This window comes from Megalopta genalis, chromosome 2 (assembly GCF_051020955.1).
Source record: "Megalopta genalis isolate 19385.01 chromosome 2, iyMegGena1_principal, whole genome shotgun sequence".
In the NCBI taxonomy this organism is placed as follows: Eukaryota; Metazoa; Arthropoda; class Insecta; order Hymenoptera; family Halictidae; genus Megalopta; species Megalopta genalis.
The window spans coordinates 33,316,163-33,333,372 of record NC_135014.1 but is presented as its reverse complement, the minus strand read 5'-3'; the positions used below and the strand labels follow the sequence as shown (position 1 = coordinate 33,333,372).

The window sequence follows — 17,210 nt, the reverse complement described above, 5'->3', positions numbered from 1 at the left end:
TAACGCGTAACGTATTTCGATATGCACGCGCGTCTAATCGGATTCATCAGATGCTGCATGAATCAGATCTTAATTTCGTTTGCATATATTAGGCGTCCGGACGGATCGTGTCACGCCGATACGAAATTTATGAATCATCGTCACAAGGCTTCCCACCTTATTATTGCTTCCATCAGCGACGATTCACGGCGATCTTTCGAATCGCGTTCCCGATAATTACAAGTTTCCCCGATTAGATAATTTATTTTGCGCAAAATGATAAGCGACTCCTTCGCCAAGAGATTTCTCCTTTTCTTCTTGTTCACAGTGAAACAACAAACCTGATCGAAATATTAAACACAGTTGAGACTTTTCGGTAAAAATTCGCTTTTTTCAGTAAAATAATTACGTTCGCGACAGTTTCCAGCACTATTCAATAAACAGTTTACATATTGTTTCGTTAACACCAGATTTACGGAACACTGGAAACACAGCTATTATTATATTAGTTTACAAAAGTAACAACAAGACATTCACCTTGATTTCTAACGCGCGTTCTTGTAATATTTACCGCAAGCGACGCATAACATTGAATAAATACCTCATAGACGTATCTTTACAATCTGAATGGTCGTAAATCAATGACCTGTCATTTCGACGGGTTCCGTGAACCGAATGTTAATATTACAAACCCGCGGCTAGCGAAGTTCGTTTTGCGGAGCATCGGCGGGCTAAAAATATCGCACAATGGTGTAATAAATGATATTACAATGTTCCAGGAAGTTTCGCTGACCATAAGTGGCTGACATGTGGACGAGTGACAAGCATCGTACCATCGCCGTACATTCGATCGTGTACACTTATTGTCGCGGCGAGTCTCTTTCGTTAAAGATCTAAAAATCCTACGATAACGATCGCGGTTAATAACGTGATAAACCTGACACGCGTCGAAAACAGTAAAAGTCGTACGCCAGATTTAGGATTCAGGTGTCACGGCGCTCGTAACGTCTCCTAATAGCTTCTCCGCAGAAACTGACGAAGGAAGATCGATTTTTTTCCGCCTTCGCCCCGCCGCAATTACCTAAACAGCCGAGAAGGACCGCCGAATGCTAACGACCTCCCGGGATCGGCCCTCTCCCTTATCGGCAATTAGCATATCCCGAGGAAGAAAGGGCAACAATCAAGCGAACGTCGAATAAATCGCGACATCGAGCCGCGGAACGACCGTCATAAGTGATACACAATAACGTACACCTGTACGGGACCGTAAATTCCAGACCCTTAACGAGTGGCGGTCCGAAGAGAAGACAGAGAGGACGAAAGAGAAAGAAACAAGAGATAGGAAGAGAGAGAGAGAGAGAGAGAGAAAGATAGAAAGAGAGAAGAAGAAGAAGAAGAAGAGGATGGCATCACGTGGTGCGTGGCCTGTAAATCGTAGATAACGCCTCGGTAATAATATCGGCGAGCCAATCAAACAGCCAACTAACCAATCAATCAGCCGGAGTCTAGCAACCAACTAAGCAAGCAACGAAACAACCAACGAACCAACCAACTTACCTACCTACCTACCTAGCAGGGAGAGATGCGCGAGCTTGTTCGCGCACCTTATATGGTCATCCGCGCGGCCTGAACTCGTACCGCGCTTCCACGGGAGATTCTCACAAATTTACGCAGGACTCTATGTTTCCCCGGGTGACTTTCTTTCCCCGGGCTCTGCCGCCATCACCGTGGAGAAGCCTTTTTTTCCACCGGCGAGCTGAGCCGAGCGAAGCCGCGCCGCGCCGTGCCGCATCGCATCGCATCGCATCGCATCGCATCGCGTTGCATCGCGCCGCACGCTTTGCCTCTATGCGTTATACATGCATTTCGACTCCCTCGTTAGGACGCGTACACATGTCGCGAGTGCGCCGATCGCGTTTGCATCGAGAGAAAGCAAATCGGGTCCCCCGGCGGGCACCGGCTGCCGAGATTAGGACCCACTCGCCGATGGATCGCTGCCTACACGACGATGCGCCTCCGCTTGGGGACCGATCGGTAGCGATCGTTCGCTACCGATAATCCTCATACGAGGATCGCCGGCTCATTTTATCGTGGCCACGGATTCGGCTGATCCGGCAGTCGCCGTGATTCGATCGCAGCGGCTCGCTCGGATCGAAGTACTGTTAAGATATCGGTCACCGGATGGACAGCACCATCGTCGCGTCCAAACGCGGTTGTGCAGAAGTGGAGTGATCGTCCGGGAACAAGATTCGAATAGTTGCAGTCGCCCGATTCGAGGTTGCGATCCGAACAGTTTGACAGTGATTTTTTAACATCCTGTGTTGCCAGCACTGCTTAAGAAGCGAATTTTTGGGAACCGTCTTTCTCGATATCGCCGATCGCGAGATTGCAACATGAAGCCTGCTTCGCAGCGACGCCTTGCTCGACGAGAACCATTCTCGTTGGAGAATGTTACTAATTCGAAACGTTAACGAGCCTGCCAAGAGTGTCAACGGATGATCATGCCCGCCATTTTGTATCGTAGCAACGGTGTGACAGAATAATTCTCCAAGACCGAGCTTGTCGATGCTGTTTGCAAACTCTACGACCTTCGACCTTCGATGATCATGTCCTCCATTTTGTGTTCTAATAAACGACCTACCGAAACATTTCGCAAAACCAAGCTACCTCGTCGTCTGCTAACTTCCAACTGAAAATCCGCATCTACGATAACGTTTCACACCGTTCTCATTTTCCCGAGAACCCGGAGACCTACGAGAGTTCAGACCGTGTCCTCCATTTTGTACTAGAACAACGTTCCCTACCGAAAACCTGTCCAAAATGAACGTCGCCATAACTATCTTCGTATCGTCGTTTTTCAGCTTCGAACCCAAAATCCACGACACCAACGTTTCACATCGTTCCTATCTTTGTGAGAACCCGAAGAGTAAAGAATCTAGATCACTCGCTGACTGCGCCACCGATAACGCATTCCGCTAAAAAAATTCTCTATAACGAATGTGAACACAACTACCTTCATTTCAGCGTGTCGTCGGTGTCCCATATCGCAGTTCCCGAAGCCGAAGACTTCTAACAGTCGTCGATCGTGTCCCACATTTTGTACCATAAGGAACGAGCGTCGGATCGAAAAATTTACGGAGCTCGCCAGGCCAGAAGGAGGCGATTTACAGGCTGCAGGGGTAAAGTCAAGATCAGGGTGAGCTCGGGGAGGACGTCGGCAGCCAAGATGACCGTCGCTGGACCACGGTTCATAAAGCATTCCCGAAAGCACGGGGGGCTGCGAAAGCGGCCGTTGTCCGGCAACGGCAGGCGTTGTCGACAATCACTTCCGAGTCGCATTTGTACCCCCCATTACCACGGGTGTGTATAGAAGGCGCGACAAAAACCGACATTCCTGATTCTTAAGTTGGACTCTATATAAGTATCTGCCATCGCGAACATTGCCTGTATATGGCGACAACCAGGCTTTGACAAAGGTGACCGTATATGGTATTCTGCTTCCACCTTCCATTGCCTTCTCTCTCTCTCTCTCTCTCTCGCTCACTCTCTCTCTCTCTCCTGCTCTGTCTTTCTTCGTTTGTCGGTCCTTCTCCCTTTCTCTCTCCCGTCCCCCGCCATCTTTCTCTTTCCCTTCCATCGCGGAGCTCCCCACCTGTTTCTGCCCTTCTCTCTTTTGCCCTGGCCGGCTTCTTACCGACGCCGTCTTCGTCGTTTCCTCGTGCCGCGATCCACCGGGGTGATTTCTTAGCGAAATGCGTCCTAATCGTCCGGTCGTTAGATCGTAAATCATGGCTTCGAAAACCCCCGGACCCCCCTCCGTCACCCGTAGCTCCAGCAAAACCAAGAACAGAGAGCTTCCGAGGTGGCATTTTTTCTTTCCCCCTCGCGACAAATCACGAGTGCGAAACTTTCGTTGCGATTTGGAGCTTTAAGGGGGTGCCGTGGCGTCCCACGCGCACCGCGCCCTTGCGTTGTCGATGCGGAATTGATCGCACGATATGATCCGCAGCCACGAAGAAAGCTTTTTTCTTCGGCGTCGAGCCGATCGTGTTAAAAGTGATCGTCCAGAAGGTGGCGGCCTTCTGTCCGAAGGGGTGTGCACCATTGGAGGACATTCGATCCGAAGAGTTACGTTTAGCGTTTGATGAAAGCGTTGCGAACAGGTTGAGATATGTTAGAATGAAGAATATAATAACGGGGTTTAGTTGTGCACGAAGGAGATATCGAAGTTTCGGTGCGTTTTGATCGAGAAAGCTGAACCTACCTTGCGAGATCGCTGAAGGGATGAACGGCGAAGTGGAATAAATGTTGGTTGGTATATATATTCTTACAAACGCAGCTTCGGTTATCATTTAATCTAAGCTTAGCTCTTAAACATACTACTCCCTCCGTCGCTTACTGTACCAAAGAACGTCTGTTGCACCGTAAAAAAGAATGTTGTATTTGCATGTTCTGGACGGATCTTCCGGCGAGTTACAAGCACAGATTCCTAAATCGGTACCTCGACCTCCCGGGGAAGCTGAGTTCCTTCGATGATGCAGCGGCTCGCTAACCTAATTCTCGATCTTCGACATTATTTCTACGCACGACAACGAGCTGCTTCGTCCAGACAACGATCGATCGCCATGGTTCTCGTTCGTCTGTTCCGTGGAAAGCGTGTTCGAACGGCCTTCGGAACGAACGTCGTTAACAAACAATGGAAACTTCCAACTTGTAATTAACTAGCGAACGAGTTAACGAACTGTTAATACCTACGTTGATCGTGCCCGGCTTCGTCTGGTCGCCGCTGAACGCGAACTAACGTTACCGCGTTTCGCGGCTGCGAGCCTAATCGTACGGATTCCTGCTCGTTTTTGCGTGCCTGGCGAAAGGCAAGTCTCGGACACCGTGCACCACCCCTGGCGGCAGGTGTTCAATCGAAGTTATTCATTACCGAACGAATTATTCAGGATTATCCTTGACCTTTCACCGAGCATAAATATACCTAATACCTTTTCGCTCTAAAATACAGAAATATAAATACGACAAGGTAACGGTATTATTGGAGCAACACACACGATCAAATCGGTGTTCGCTTTTCAAGGAAACGAATCATTATTATCGTCGATGCATTCGGTTAACACGTTGAGCGCCGCGTCGTCGGTCAGATATGTGGTCGACACTAATTTTTGACTAGTTTCCAAAATTCATTTTTACTGCAATTTATTTTGAGGTCGTTCAGGATGCGAAAGAACTCGAATACCGTCGACCACGATAGATTTGAATCTACCAGTTTCAAATTACCTTGATCCCGCGACAATTTCCGGGGTCGATTTGCGGCACTTAACGTGTCAAACGCTTAAACGCCAGGGGTGGCGCACGCTTGTCAAGAGAGAAGAGGGCGAGTTCTAAGTAGAAACGCGTTCGCTGGTCAACAGGTGGGCTTCATACCTACCTGTCCGCGAGCAACTGGCGCCCACGGTTGCCGAAAACAGTGCCGGCGATTAGGGCGAGCGCGCCGGCTAAAACGTTTTGCTCGTTAGGCGGCGACGGAGCACAATATCGTTGGTGCCGTATCATTAATGAACGATAATATATATACGTACGTGTAATATAAATATTATCACAGTATTTTACAGTACACTATTTACACATGTGATACATACTTGGACGCGCCAGCCGTACATTCGTGATTCACCGTTCAGGAGATTGTGATTGTTCTCGTTAATATTTATATTTATGTATATATATATTATTTGTACTTTGTGCGTCGATGGGAGTGAAACATTTCGTTTACATTTTGTCATGCGTCTCCAGAGATTCGATCAAATCCTCCCTATTGCGTGTATTATACGCTCCTCGAACCGTGCGTATAAAACCTCGTTCACTTCTTTCTTTTCACGTGGTTTTTCTCCTTCTCGTTTCTAGATAACGTCTATCTATTTATTTATCTAGCTAACCGTATATATATATATTTTTATGTATACATATATACCTCTTCGATTTTTTTTTTGTGCAATATTATGCGGTATAAAAAAGAAAAGACAACAGCACACGACACATAATACACACGCACGCACACGCACACACACACACATGTAAGCATGCATAATGTGAAGGGAGTCGAGTTCTTTCTACTTGGGGTGATCGGACGAGAGGGACAGTGGTTGTGGGATCGGAGGGAACGGGGGAGGGGGCGCAGGAGTTTTGGGAATTAAATTAAAAAAAAAGGTATTTTAAATACCAGCTACTTAATCTACGAAAAGAAAAAAAAACAAACAAATACTACACATGCCACTTTCAGTACAAACACATTACGGAACAATGTACGATGCACAACAATATATATATGTATGCGTGTATATATATATATTCAATGCGCAACAATGCCAAGCGTGCACCGCCGGGTTTACTGGCTCGGACTCGCACCCACGTACTACGATTTCTCGTGTTTCTTCGTCGGCTCGTGTTCTTTTCTTTTTTTTTTGTTTATTTCTTTTTTGTCCCGGGGAAAGGCGGAACGCGGCCGAACCCGAGGCAGCAATGAGTATTTAAGAAGGATGCCTCGTTCGCGCGGGAGAAGGATCACTGGCAGAAGGGAAAACGGGGAGACGCGAATTTTCCGGTGGATTCCGGGAGAGGCCGGCGAATCCCACGAGCCAGGTACGATCGTTCGTAATGAAAGCACACAATCGAGCGGGGGGCCTGGAACCGAGGCGAACCGAGAGGCGAACGCTGCTTCTCCATTATTTGGAAAATTGCTTCGCCGCGGACGGAGAGGACCGTGTTCTCTGAATAATTCAGAAGGATTTTGTGTCGGTCGTTTTTCACGGTGACTCACAGACCCGGCGCTCTCTTTCTCTCTCTGCCTACGTTCGGCCGAAATCGATTAGAGAACCGTGATCCGATCGGTGTTCGAATGCTTTGCTACACTTTATCGCAGCGTTCGCGGACGGCCGAAGATGATCCGCGCGAATCGTAATAATTCGAACGCTCGGCGTTCCTAATTGTCGAGAGCGAAATTGATCGGTCTCGCGGTCGAACTTCTCGTCTAGAGTCTCGAAATACTGATAAGAAAAACGACGCAGCTCTGATTCGGTTCGCCTCCGTCCCCCCCATCGAGCACCGTTCTACACGGCGTCGATCGATCAATTTCGAATGTATGTACAAGGTGTTTAAATAAATAAAGAGAGAGAGATTCCATCGCCGTAAATGATCATAAATACGATTCGAGTAAACAAGAAAGAAAACTGGGAAGAACACACGGACGATTATAAAAAAATACGCGCGGCTACCTCGAGTAATCCATCACATGAGTTACTACCCTAACATACGATTACGAACTGCCGCTTCTCTGTCCCGTTTGTGATCGGTAGAATTCCCGTCGTTTACGTGCCTCCAGATACACGTCTTATTTCGTAATGAACCGCGACTCGAACGAACATGTGTCGCCCGTCACTCCTACAATAGAAAAAGTCTTTGGACTTCGATGAACGTATAGATCCAGCCATAATCCTCGAACTTAGACGATTACTCCCTCGGGGTCTGATCGATCGATCGTTCTTTACATTTCGAATTTCAAAAGGATACCTCGCGGCAGAGACATGTAAATGATACGTTCTACGATAGACAAATCTTTCGAACTTCGATAGTTACAGCCTGAGCTTCGCTGGGTTTTTTTTCCTTTCTTTTTTTTCATTATTCATTCACACGTTCCACCAGAGAGACTACAGTCTGCTTGTTGCACAAGCAGTTTCTGTGGAACGATTCACAATTTTTACGGACCTACAGTTGACACAACTTCGACGTATGCTACCGTTCGAAATTATCTGGATAATGACGTACTTGCGAAGGTACGAATCTTATGTTATCGTTAAACAATACAGGCGATGCTTGTTAATGGACGACGTTGATAGAATTGTAGAGAAAGTTGAACGAGGAGTCTCATCGACGTGTCGTTACGATTGAAGAACCCCAGATCAGAGTGAAGAGTTTAAAATCGCGGAATATGAATTAGCTATAAATGCTAGGCATCTAGTGTACACAGTATGAAAAAACTGAGTGGAGAAGTGCGGACGGAAACATCGAACAATGACTGTTCGATAGACACGATTTCATGAAGTACAGTAATACAGTAGAATAATAAGAAAAAAGTACGGTAGAATCTCGATTAGTCGAACTAGATTTTCCTCGATCTTTGTTATATAGATTTTTCATTGTTCCAAATGATAACGATGAAACCATAGCAGGACCTTGATTAAACCTCGACTTACACTATTCTATTAATAATTTATCGAAAATAAAGAGAAATATGAAAATACGTAATAAATACTATTGTTAATATGCTAGTCACCGGAATGGTGTTTACGGACGGTAGCATACGAGAAATGTTCGCGTTCGAACGCGTCGTGCAACGCGTTGTGCAACGATCAGACTGAGAAGGATCCATCGATCATCCTCCTCTGCCGGTAGATCGGTCGATGTAAATCTCGTATACATTAGAGTACGCGTCGATTGGACTAGATTTATACGTTGTAAACGGAGCACCGTACGTTTCCATCTTGCTCCGATCGGTTTTCATTGAAAACACCTTCGCTGTACCGAGCGTCGCCTCGCGATGATCGTCACCGATTCCGAAAGGAATCATCGACCACCGCCGGGCATCGTGCGACATTTCCTGGCCTATCTGCCTTTGTGTACGCGAATGACTTTCCACGTGCATTAAGTATCGAAACCTGCTATGTTAAGTACTGTCGACGCCGTCCTAACGATGACAGGTGTCCGCGGACCCTTCGCGCATAACAACCGTCGAAAGAAAAGTTAATTGCCGGCGGACTCTTTCCGACGAGACCAAGCCGCAGCGAAATATCGTTTAACAGGACGACGCGTTCCCTGCGCGTTTCCCATAAATAATTACGAGCCCACTTAATGGATTAATTTAAAGCGAGTCGATACCGGCGCCGAGAAACATCGGAATTGCGACGTGCTTTTAAGCAAATTGCCTCCGATCTGGTTCTCCGCGAAACTCGAGAAACGTTCCCGCGCCGTTGTCGCACATTCAACCTAATTCCGAGACGGCGTTAATCGTCGGCGAATTAGCTAATCGGTTCGGCTGGAACTCGATCCCGGAGAAAACCGGGGATGGCCCTTTCGAAAGAGGCAACGGCCCGGACGCCGAACGACTGTTAACGAACGTTAACGCCTGCGGAAACGATCGCGAAGGAAGTTAACGCCCAATTTAGTTTCACGAACGCGTCGAATTAAACGTGAATGCCACGGAATGACCGGCATACTAATCCGTGGTGCCGGCCTAACGTTAACCGCGCCTTCGCAAATCGCCCTCGAGCCAGCGCGGAAGCAAAATAACCGTATTTTCTGTCCGCCACCGGAAACGACGAGCCTCATCGAGAATTTCGATATATCGACGTCCGGAAAAGAAAGTCTGATGCCGCCCGGAACTTCCTCCCTGCGCGTCTGTCCCGTTGCCTCGTTATTCAGCCGACACGAGGCACGATTTTACGCGCGTCCGCAGACCGGTATCGACGCATCCGAGAATTCTAATTCGCGGCTCGACATTCGCCGACGCGTAGGAAACAAACAACTAGCATCACCATCGTCGATGCTACGCGATCTTGGACGGAATTTCTCGCTGCGGCGATTGGTGACTCGTTCGTTGCCAAATGACAACGCGATTTAACCCTTTCAGCGCGATCTCTTATGGCCCGAATAAAAACATTCGTTGAGCGTTCTAACCCTTTCGTTGGCGATGGCGACCATAGTCGTCGTTTAAGATCGAACAGCCCCTCTTGGAACTAAAGAGATAATTGTGGTTTGCCAAGTGACATGATTTCCAATTGCTTATAGCTCGTGAAATACGATAGAATTCTGTTCATCGTGTCTTCAAGTTGTTGAGTTGTTCAGGAAGTTCGTCCTATGTCGACGAAAATAATTTTCTTTGTACTAGAAGTTGTGCTGATCAATGTTGCATTGAAACGAATTTGCTATTATGCGCCACCAGCGACGTCATAGATGAATGGGACGATTTCTCGATACAGCACAATTGTCGTACTGATTTCGCGGCAACTGATAGTCGTAACATCTTTGCAGTAACGAGAGGGTTAAAAGCGCCCGACCAATACTGCACGAATGCTAAAGAATTCTTCAATAACCTGCATCACAATCTAAGCACGAATAATCACGATTAGCAAACCGGCGATCATCGACTCTAACGAGGCGTTTATCTGCGAACGCGTTCGACCCGAGCGTCGACCCTATGCATCGTCGTCGTGTAAATGAAATGTCGGACCGATATTTTACCCGTGATTTGAACAACCATATAATTACTCAAACGTTGCATGTTCTCTCGTATCGCGTTAACTCTTGAGTATCCATAACTTTTGCAGAGCTGGCGTTGAAGCAAGAATGATCCCTCGCAATATCAACAGAGCAATTTGTAACGATTACACTGCGAAGCTTTATGCATATAAATTACCCAGAGCTATCTATACTCCACTTTTTAAACGGAACAGTTTTTGACTCTGCATTTACGACGAAAAATCTTTTCGTCGTCAAGAGAAGCTCCCGATCCCGATGTTCATAAAATAAGATATAAAAACGGGCATTTACATAAAGATCTCCAGTGTACGATTCAAGATCCGACATTTCACAGTGTGGTGCGTTCAGATCAATTTCACGAATTCCTTCGTCCATATACTCCAAAAATTCATGCTCATGATGAACATTCTTCAATCAGCGAGCACAAATGTTTAGAGAGTGAGAGGGGAAACAAATGAATTCGTTAAGATAATCTAAACCAGACATGTCCAGCAAGTAGTGACAACCTAATGACAAACCTAATCAATGTACACGCGCAGCTAGATTTTACCCGCAGTAGTATAGACAAGCTTGCGGCAGTAGAATAACCAAGCCCGACGGCTCATGATCAGCCCAATGGACCCTTCCTGGACATACCTGTTAGACCCTAAACGCACCTTCGTATCCAACACACCCAGGCCACTTCCTAGTCCTAAAAATCAACCTCTTCGCCACTTTGGTGACTCTGCTGTCGTTGGATTCCGTCACACTAATTAATGCTCAATACTCCGCTCATTTGTTCGACAAACGACGGATCCTTTTAGTGGAGCCAACAGAGTGTTAACCCCTTGACTACCATGTAGGCAAGTCTTTTACGGACGTATATAAAACTGAACGGACGTTCAGTGTCTTGATATATAAATCTGAAAAATGCACGCTAATTAAAGATTTCCATAGCGTACCGTAAGCTGCACACGCGACATGTATCAAAATCTGCCGTAGTCAAGGGGTGGAGCATAAACCCAGCCGAGGTCTTGACTGATCTCCACTGGATCAACCTCTTGCCGTACCATAAATTTTACAGTTGCAATAATTAGAACTATTTTAATTCCACCAATTTCTTCCAAGAGAAAGAGGAACTTTCAACAATACGGAATAACATTATAATTAACCGTTTGCACTCGAGTGGCGACTCCGAGACGCCACAGAAAATTGTAACATCACGTTTCAAAACAATTTTTTACATTATACGAGTCGCGAGACTCACTTTCATATGCATCGAATGCACCATATTGCATCATTGCGCACGATAGCGCGTTCACGTCATATTCACAAAGTCATCTAAAACGGAAGCACGGCAATTTCGAGAAACAGTCAAGGACTTACAGTCTTCAAATGGCATCGAGTAAGCAAAGGGTTAACAGTCGATCATCAGAAATCTCTTCGAGAAGTCGTACGGCAAGAGGCGCAGAGAAATTGATTAGGGTGTCGAAGAAGTGGCCGGTGTTGTGTGTCGCACGAGCCGATCAAGGGAATCGACAGGGTAGCCAGCAGGCAGCGGAGGTCTCGGACCCGTCGGAGACGTATAGCGGAGCGGAGGACAAGCGAGTGCTCGTTCGAGTGGGGTAGTACTACCGTTGGGGATGCGAGTGCGACATGTGTGGATGGTAGGCAGCGTGATGGGGCGGTAGAGGCGAGGGGCAGGACTGCTGATAGGGGCCGCCGGCCAGCATAGGTCCGGGACTGGAGCACGGTACCAGGTGCGAGCTCGATGAGCCCGCGTGTGCATGCGCGATCAGGTGCGCGTGCTGCGCGTGCGAGGGTGGCGCGTGCTGCGAACCCGGCGGCGGCGGCGGCGGCGGGGGTTGCGGGTGGCCGGGGGGCCCTCCGGTCGGTCCGCCACCAGGATACCCGCCGTGCAGCGAGCCACCGTGCGGCGAGCCATACACCAGTTGCCTTACTTTCTGCTCGTCGTCGGCTATGTTGTAGGTCAGTTCGGTCTCCTCGAACCCGGTCGCGGACATCCTCTGATCCCCGGACGAGCCGGAGGTCGGCGGGTCCGGGCTGTTCAGGCAGGTCTGGATCAAAGCCTTGCCGGCCTCGCTCGTTATCATCGGCTGCAGCTTCCGGGTGGCGAACGTGTACACGTGGCCAGTCTCGCTGGCCACCAGCAGCATCACCTGCGTACCTGTCAGCGTGGACAGCTCGTACGCCTGCAACAGGGAACCACTGGATTAGGGACGAACTATGGCGCTTCGGGGTCCTTTTATTGGTATCGGCTCGGCGTCTCCTTCGGTCGGCACCGCTGGGCCTGAAAGCAATGCTCGGTCTGCGGTCAGTTCTGGAGATCTTCCGGCGTGGATGCGAGGACAGAAGCGGGAACGAACACGGTTGAGAGTCGAAAAGAGGTGAAGAAGGCGTGAAATAAATGCGGCGAGAAATTATGTAGGAATTAATTGGAAGAGGAGGAATATTCGACTTGGTTTGATACCGATGGTCGTTGTGAGTTTACTCTTGTAAATCGTCTGGAGTGAAGACGAAGAAGGTTGTGGAGCGAGATCGGGAAAGGAAGAGGCTTTAAATCGAGCAGCAAAAGGAATGAAGTAAATTAAGAGAAGGGAGGGAGCAAAATTTATGAAGACAAGGACGCGAGAATAAATTGGAAAAGGAGAATAATTCGATCTTAGTCTGATATCGATGCTTCTAGTAGAATTACTCCTGCATATCTTTCGGTGTGGTTGGTCAAGAAATGAGAGCAGAGAAGGGAAAGGTTGTGAATCGAAAAAGAGCACAAGGGGAAATAAATTGAAGAGAAGAAGGAGAAAGTAGAAATAAATTGATAAAGTTGACGTCTGAGAGCGATTTTTCCGGAACCAAATGGAGATAGTTTGTCAGCTGAGACGGCAACAGTAATTGGTAACCCTGAAGTAGTTGAGCTTGTGTGGGATAAGTGGTGGGATGGTAGAAGCTACGAGACTGTGTTTGCCTTCTTGCTATACAGGTTACTGTTGATATCATAATCTTACCCTCGGGCCCTAGTTTCTTGGTTCATGGTTTCACTTGCATTTTCCGAAGCAATCGTTTTCCACGTTTAGGTCGGTAATAATCAGACGGTATGCGAGCAAATCCTCACAATATAATTTCGTAGAAATGTTATGCTTTTTTAAACTGATTTACGAACGCGAGAATGTCCGTGAAAATCGGCGATCTATTTTAAATACCCTAATCCAAAATAGCAATTTAAGAAAGTCAGTATAGTGATATCGTGAATAATGCTGTTCCCCTGTAATAAACTGTTTATCAATATTAATGTTCTTCAGTTTCTATTTGTAGAAAAGTTTCTCGAATATTGAACATCACACTGTTTCATTCGATGAAAGAAGGGGAACGAAAGATCTAAGTTTTCTGTGTTTCTGTCTCGCTTCTAGTATTCTGACGTTGATGTAAATTCTGGCTAAAGATCGTGAATACAGTAAATATCGCGTATGTTGCAGCAGTCAACAGCACTAATAGCATAAACACGCACAATGACAGCGATGACAATACAATTATTAAGTTTAAGTGGATAAGGAGGAGCAGGCAAATCGTGTGCACGTAATTATCTAATTGGCGAGTGAAAATATTACCGTTTCATTTGATATCAAATCGCCTTCGAACGATGCACCCCGCAATCTTCGGTCACTCGCGACCGCAATTTGTGTAGGAGATTGCATACCATAGAAATGGTACTATGTTACAGTTTCTGTTTTTACAAAATTTCTACGTATAAAGAAAAATTTAAAAGTTTATGTATTCATTGTTTATTCGATGGATAGTTGTTTAAGAAAGGGGAGTACATAATTTCTTTTCTTGGATGAAGCACTACTTACTTTGCTTTCTCGCGCTATAATTTACTGCGACGTTCATTGCTATTACGAACGTAAGCATCGTTAAATTGACAGCATAATTTAACAATACAGATGCTAATCTGAAGTCGAAAGTGCAGGGTAAAGAGGATCGAGGATAGCGAGAAACGGAGGGACTGAACTCCATTTTTAGAGGAGGAAACGAACTGCGAAAAATGTGTGTCGGTGAGACTGGATGATGTATAACAAATGGAACCTTGAAATTTGATATGCACCATGATGAGAGAGTGCAGACAAATTTAGACAAAGTCTAATGATACGAGAAGCTTCATGCGAAGTGGATCACATAAATACACAGAAGTCCGGGAGGCAAGCACCTTGTAAACAAGCTTCGCGCGAGCTCTCGCGAGGAGAACACGTTTTAGTCCCAAATTAACCATTTTCGGCTCGTTATAGTTCGGTTTCAAATATTCCATAGTTTAACAAAAAACGAAACAAAGTGGAAAACATTATTAAACACACGTTCTCTGCGATCTTAAATTCTTTCGAATAAAGTTAAAATTACTAAATAATTGCAATAACACGAAATTACAGGAAACTCAACGAAATGAAAATAATAAGTAACCAGAAAATATATTTTAGCGAGAATCTTGGTCGAATCGTGTACAAGAAAAGAAAATTCTTCAGCCGCGAAACATTCAGCGAAGCTTCGAATTCGGAAGCTTTTCTGTTCGCTCGTTAAAATAGTTTTCTTAAAGCGAATCTGTTTGAAACGCGCGAGCTTAAAGTCAGATCCTTGAAGAACGAAAGTATCACTTGACAGACCTCTAGTCGTTTGACGTGTATCAGAAACACTTGATTTATTCCGGTCTTTATAGAGCACATTTATGCAAATCGTTGCCGCCTGCGCAACCATTAGCACGTCATTTTGATAAATAATTAATTCGAAGCGCGCGACGGAAAAACTGTGTTTGCATTTTCATTTGCGAGTTTATACCTTTAATAACAGAACAATTATCAAGATTTGTTTGAGCGGTTCGCGCGTAAGCCAAGGATGGAAAACATTCTTCTTACACGAAGAACATTAGATAAAAAGCGCCAAGTACATTTAATTACAGCCTATGTTGTTCAACTCATTGGTAGGAAATGTGTTATGGGATATAACAAGATTGTTATCTGTACTTTTAACTATAGCGAACGAGTTTGTCAAGAGAATTCGAAAGTCGCTGACAAACAGATTTTTTCAAAATTTAAAATTAGCTTCAGTGGTCTACAGCGCTCTAAACATTATTTTCTAATCTGATGTAAAAGAATCATTATTTTTAAAACTTTAATTGTCTATAACTTTATAGTTTTGTTTCATGACGATATCGCTTTGCAGCATAATAATTTTTGAACACAGTTATTTGAATTAAAATATTTGTGTTTTAGTTATATTTATCGCGTGTTTCGTAATAATTTTCATTTTTCCGATGGCGTTGTAAAGCAATTATGTCAGCTTCGTGTCAAAACATGGCTAATTTTAGAGGACCCGTCTTCAGAAAAGGGGAACAATCTATCTTTGGTTTTCTAAATTCGTATGAAAGATGCAATTTGCTTTAGGTTCTTCTACGGATTTAGCTGCGACGGGCTTTGGATCAAATAAACATCTATAATCTGACCAGTCCGGGGCTCGAAACGGAAAATCTATTTACAAGAAATATGCAACTATGTATAGTCGAGTGTAAAAGAATTTTTGCTGACTCCCGATAGTGGAAATCAAAACTCAATATTAATATCTACAACGAATCGTGTAAAAACGATTTCTATCCGAAATGTTTCGGTACCGAATTTTTTAGTTGTCATTTATTAATTAATTAATCGTCATTAAAATACTCGATTGATAGCTGTCAACGAGTGAATCTAACTTAATCTTAATCACAATCTTTGTCGAATTAGCCTCTTCAATTTTTGGCAGAAATAATCAATAACTCAATTCTAGAACAAGAATTAACCACAACGGTCTGCTAACTCATACTGAACATTCTCTTGGCAACAGTACACAACAGTATCATCGAGACTTAAGTGGGTTCTGAATTACAGCAATATGAGTAAATCGTGTGTGCATTCCTGGCGGTTATGTATTTTTGACGATTACAAAAGAACAATACCAACCCCAAATGGAGTATTAACTGACTACCGTCAGCGACATGTGAACCTAAATGGGTACTTGTTAACTATAGCCCGTCCTGGCTAGAAGATATCAAATGTAAGGAGTTCTGTGAAACCACGAGTTAAAGAGATACAAGTTACCTAATAATAATCAATATTTATGCCGCAAGTTTATCACGGTTTCCAGAGGATAATTTCGTTCTCCCCGGTGTATTTTCATCCAAAATACACGGAGAAGTTACTGGCCTGCGAGAGCGCAGTTGTCACTCATAAATTGCATGCTCGCAGAAGTCATTGGCGCGCAATCCGTACGCTATGACGACGTGCATCCCTTTTTTTCCTCCATTAGGTTGATGCGCAGTACTCTTTCACTTTCTTTGAAATATTTAAAAATGTGTGAAAAACCGATTTTATTCGAACTGTAGATCACTAAACTATTTTTATCATGAGCCCATAACTAGATCATTCTAGTGTCAAGCAATTTTTCTAATATTTATAATAAAGAGTTGTTGATAATTGATTCTAATCGGAAAATACTTTACTCGAATTGCCTATGAACGAGTCTTTCTTGAGTCGTTTATTTACATCCTTCCCCTTTATTAATAACCATTTTAGTTTAATAATAATCTGTACATTCATTTTCTGCGCTGACAAGTATAAATAAATACACTTCCACGCGATTTAAATTTATCTTTAGCAGTAGTTAAGAATCATAGTACTCATCGGTTTACGTTAGCGGCCCTCTGGTGGTGCATCTTAGAAAACGTGGTGCTTCTATTCTTCCGGTTCTTTAAATACTTCCTTCCCAAGATATTATTCGGCCATAATCACTCATTGAAGCGTCATCAGTACTAACTGATGAATTTCTAACCATCGCAAATCATGGCTGAATTATTTCTATATCCCATTATCAATGCACTGTTATCAAATATAATCTCAAAC

The 17,210-nt window shown here is 45.0% G+C and overlaps 1 protein-coding gene across 4 annotated transcripts in view; it reads right to left on the bottom strand.

The window, feature by feature from the left end:
• The window catches only part of bs (serum response factor blistered), a 28,846-nt gene that overhangs the window by 9,761 nt on the left and 1,875 nt on the right, over positions 1 to 17,210 (bottom strand). For 3 of the 4 annotated variants that reach the window (XM_076519221.1, XM_033478940.2, XM_076519222.1), the window contains exon 2: positions 12,234 to 12,485. In XM_076519221.1, coding sequence (XP_076375336.1) covers positions 12,234 to 12,485 — 252 coding nt within the window. Of the gene's footprint in view, positions 1 to 4,281; positions 12,486 to 17,210 lie in introns of those variants that run through there. The other variant, XM_076519220.1, reaches the window with a different exon arrangement.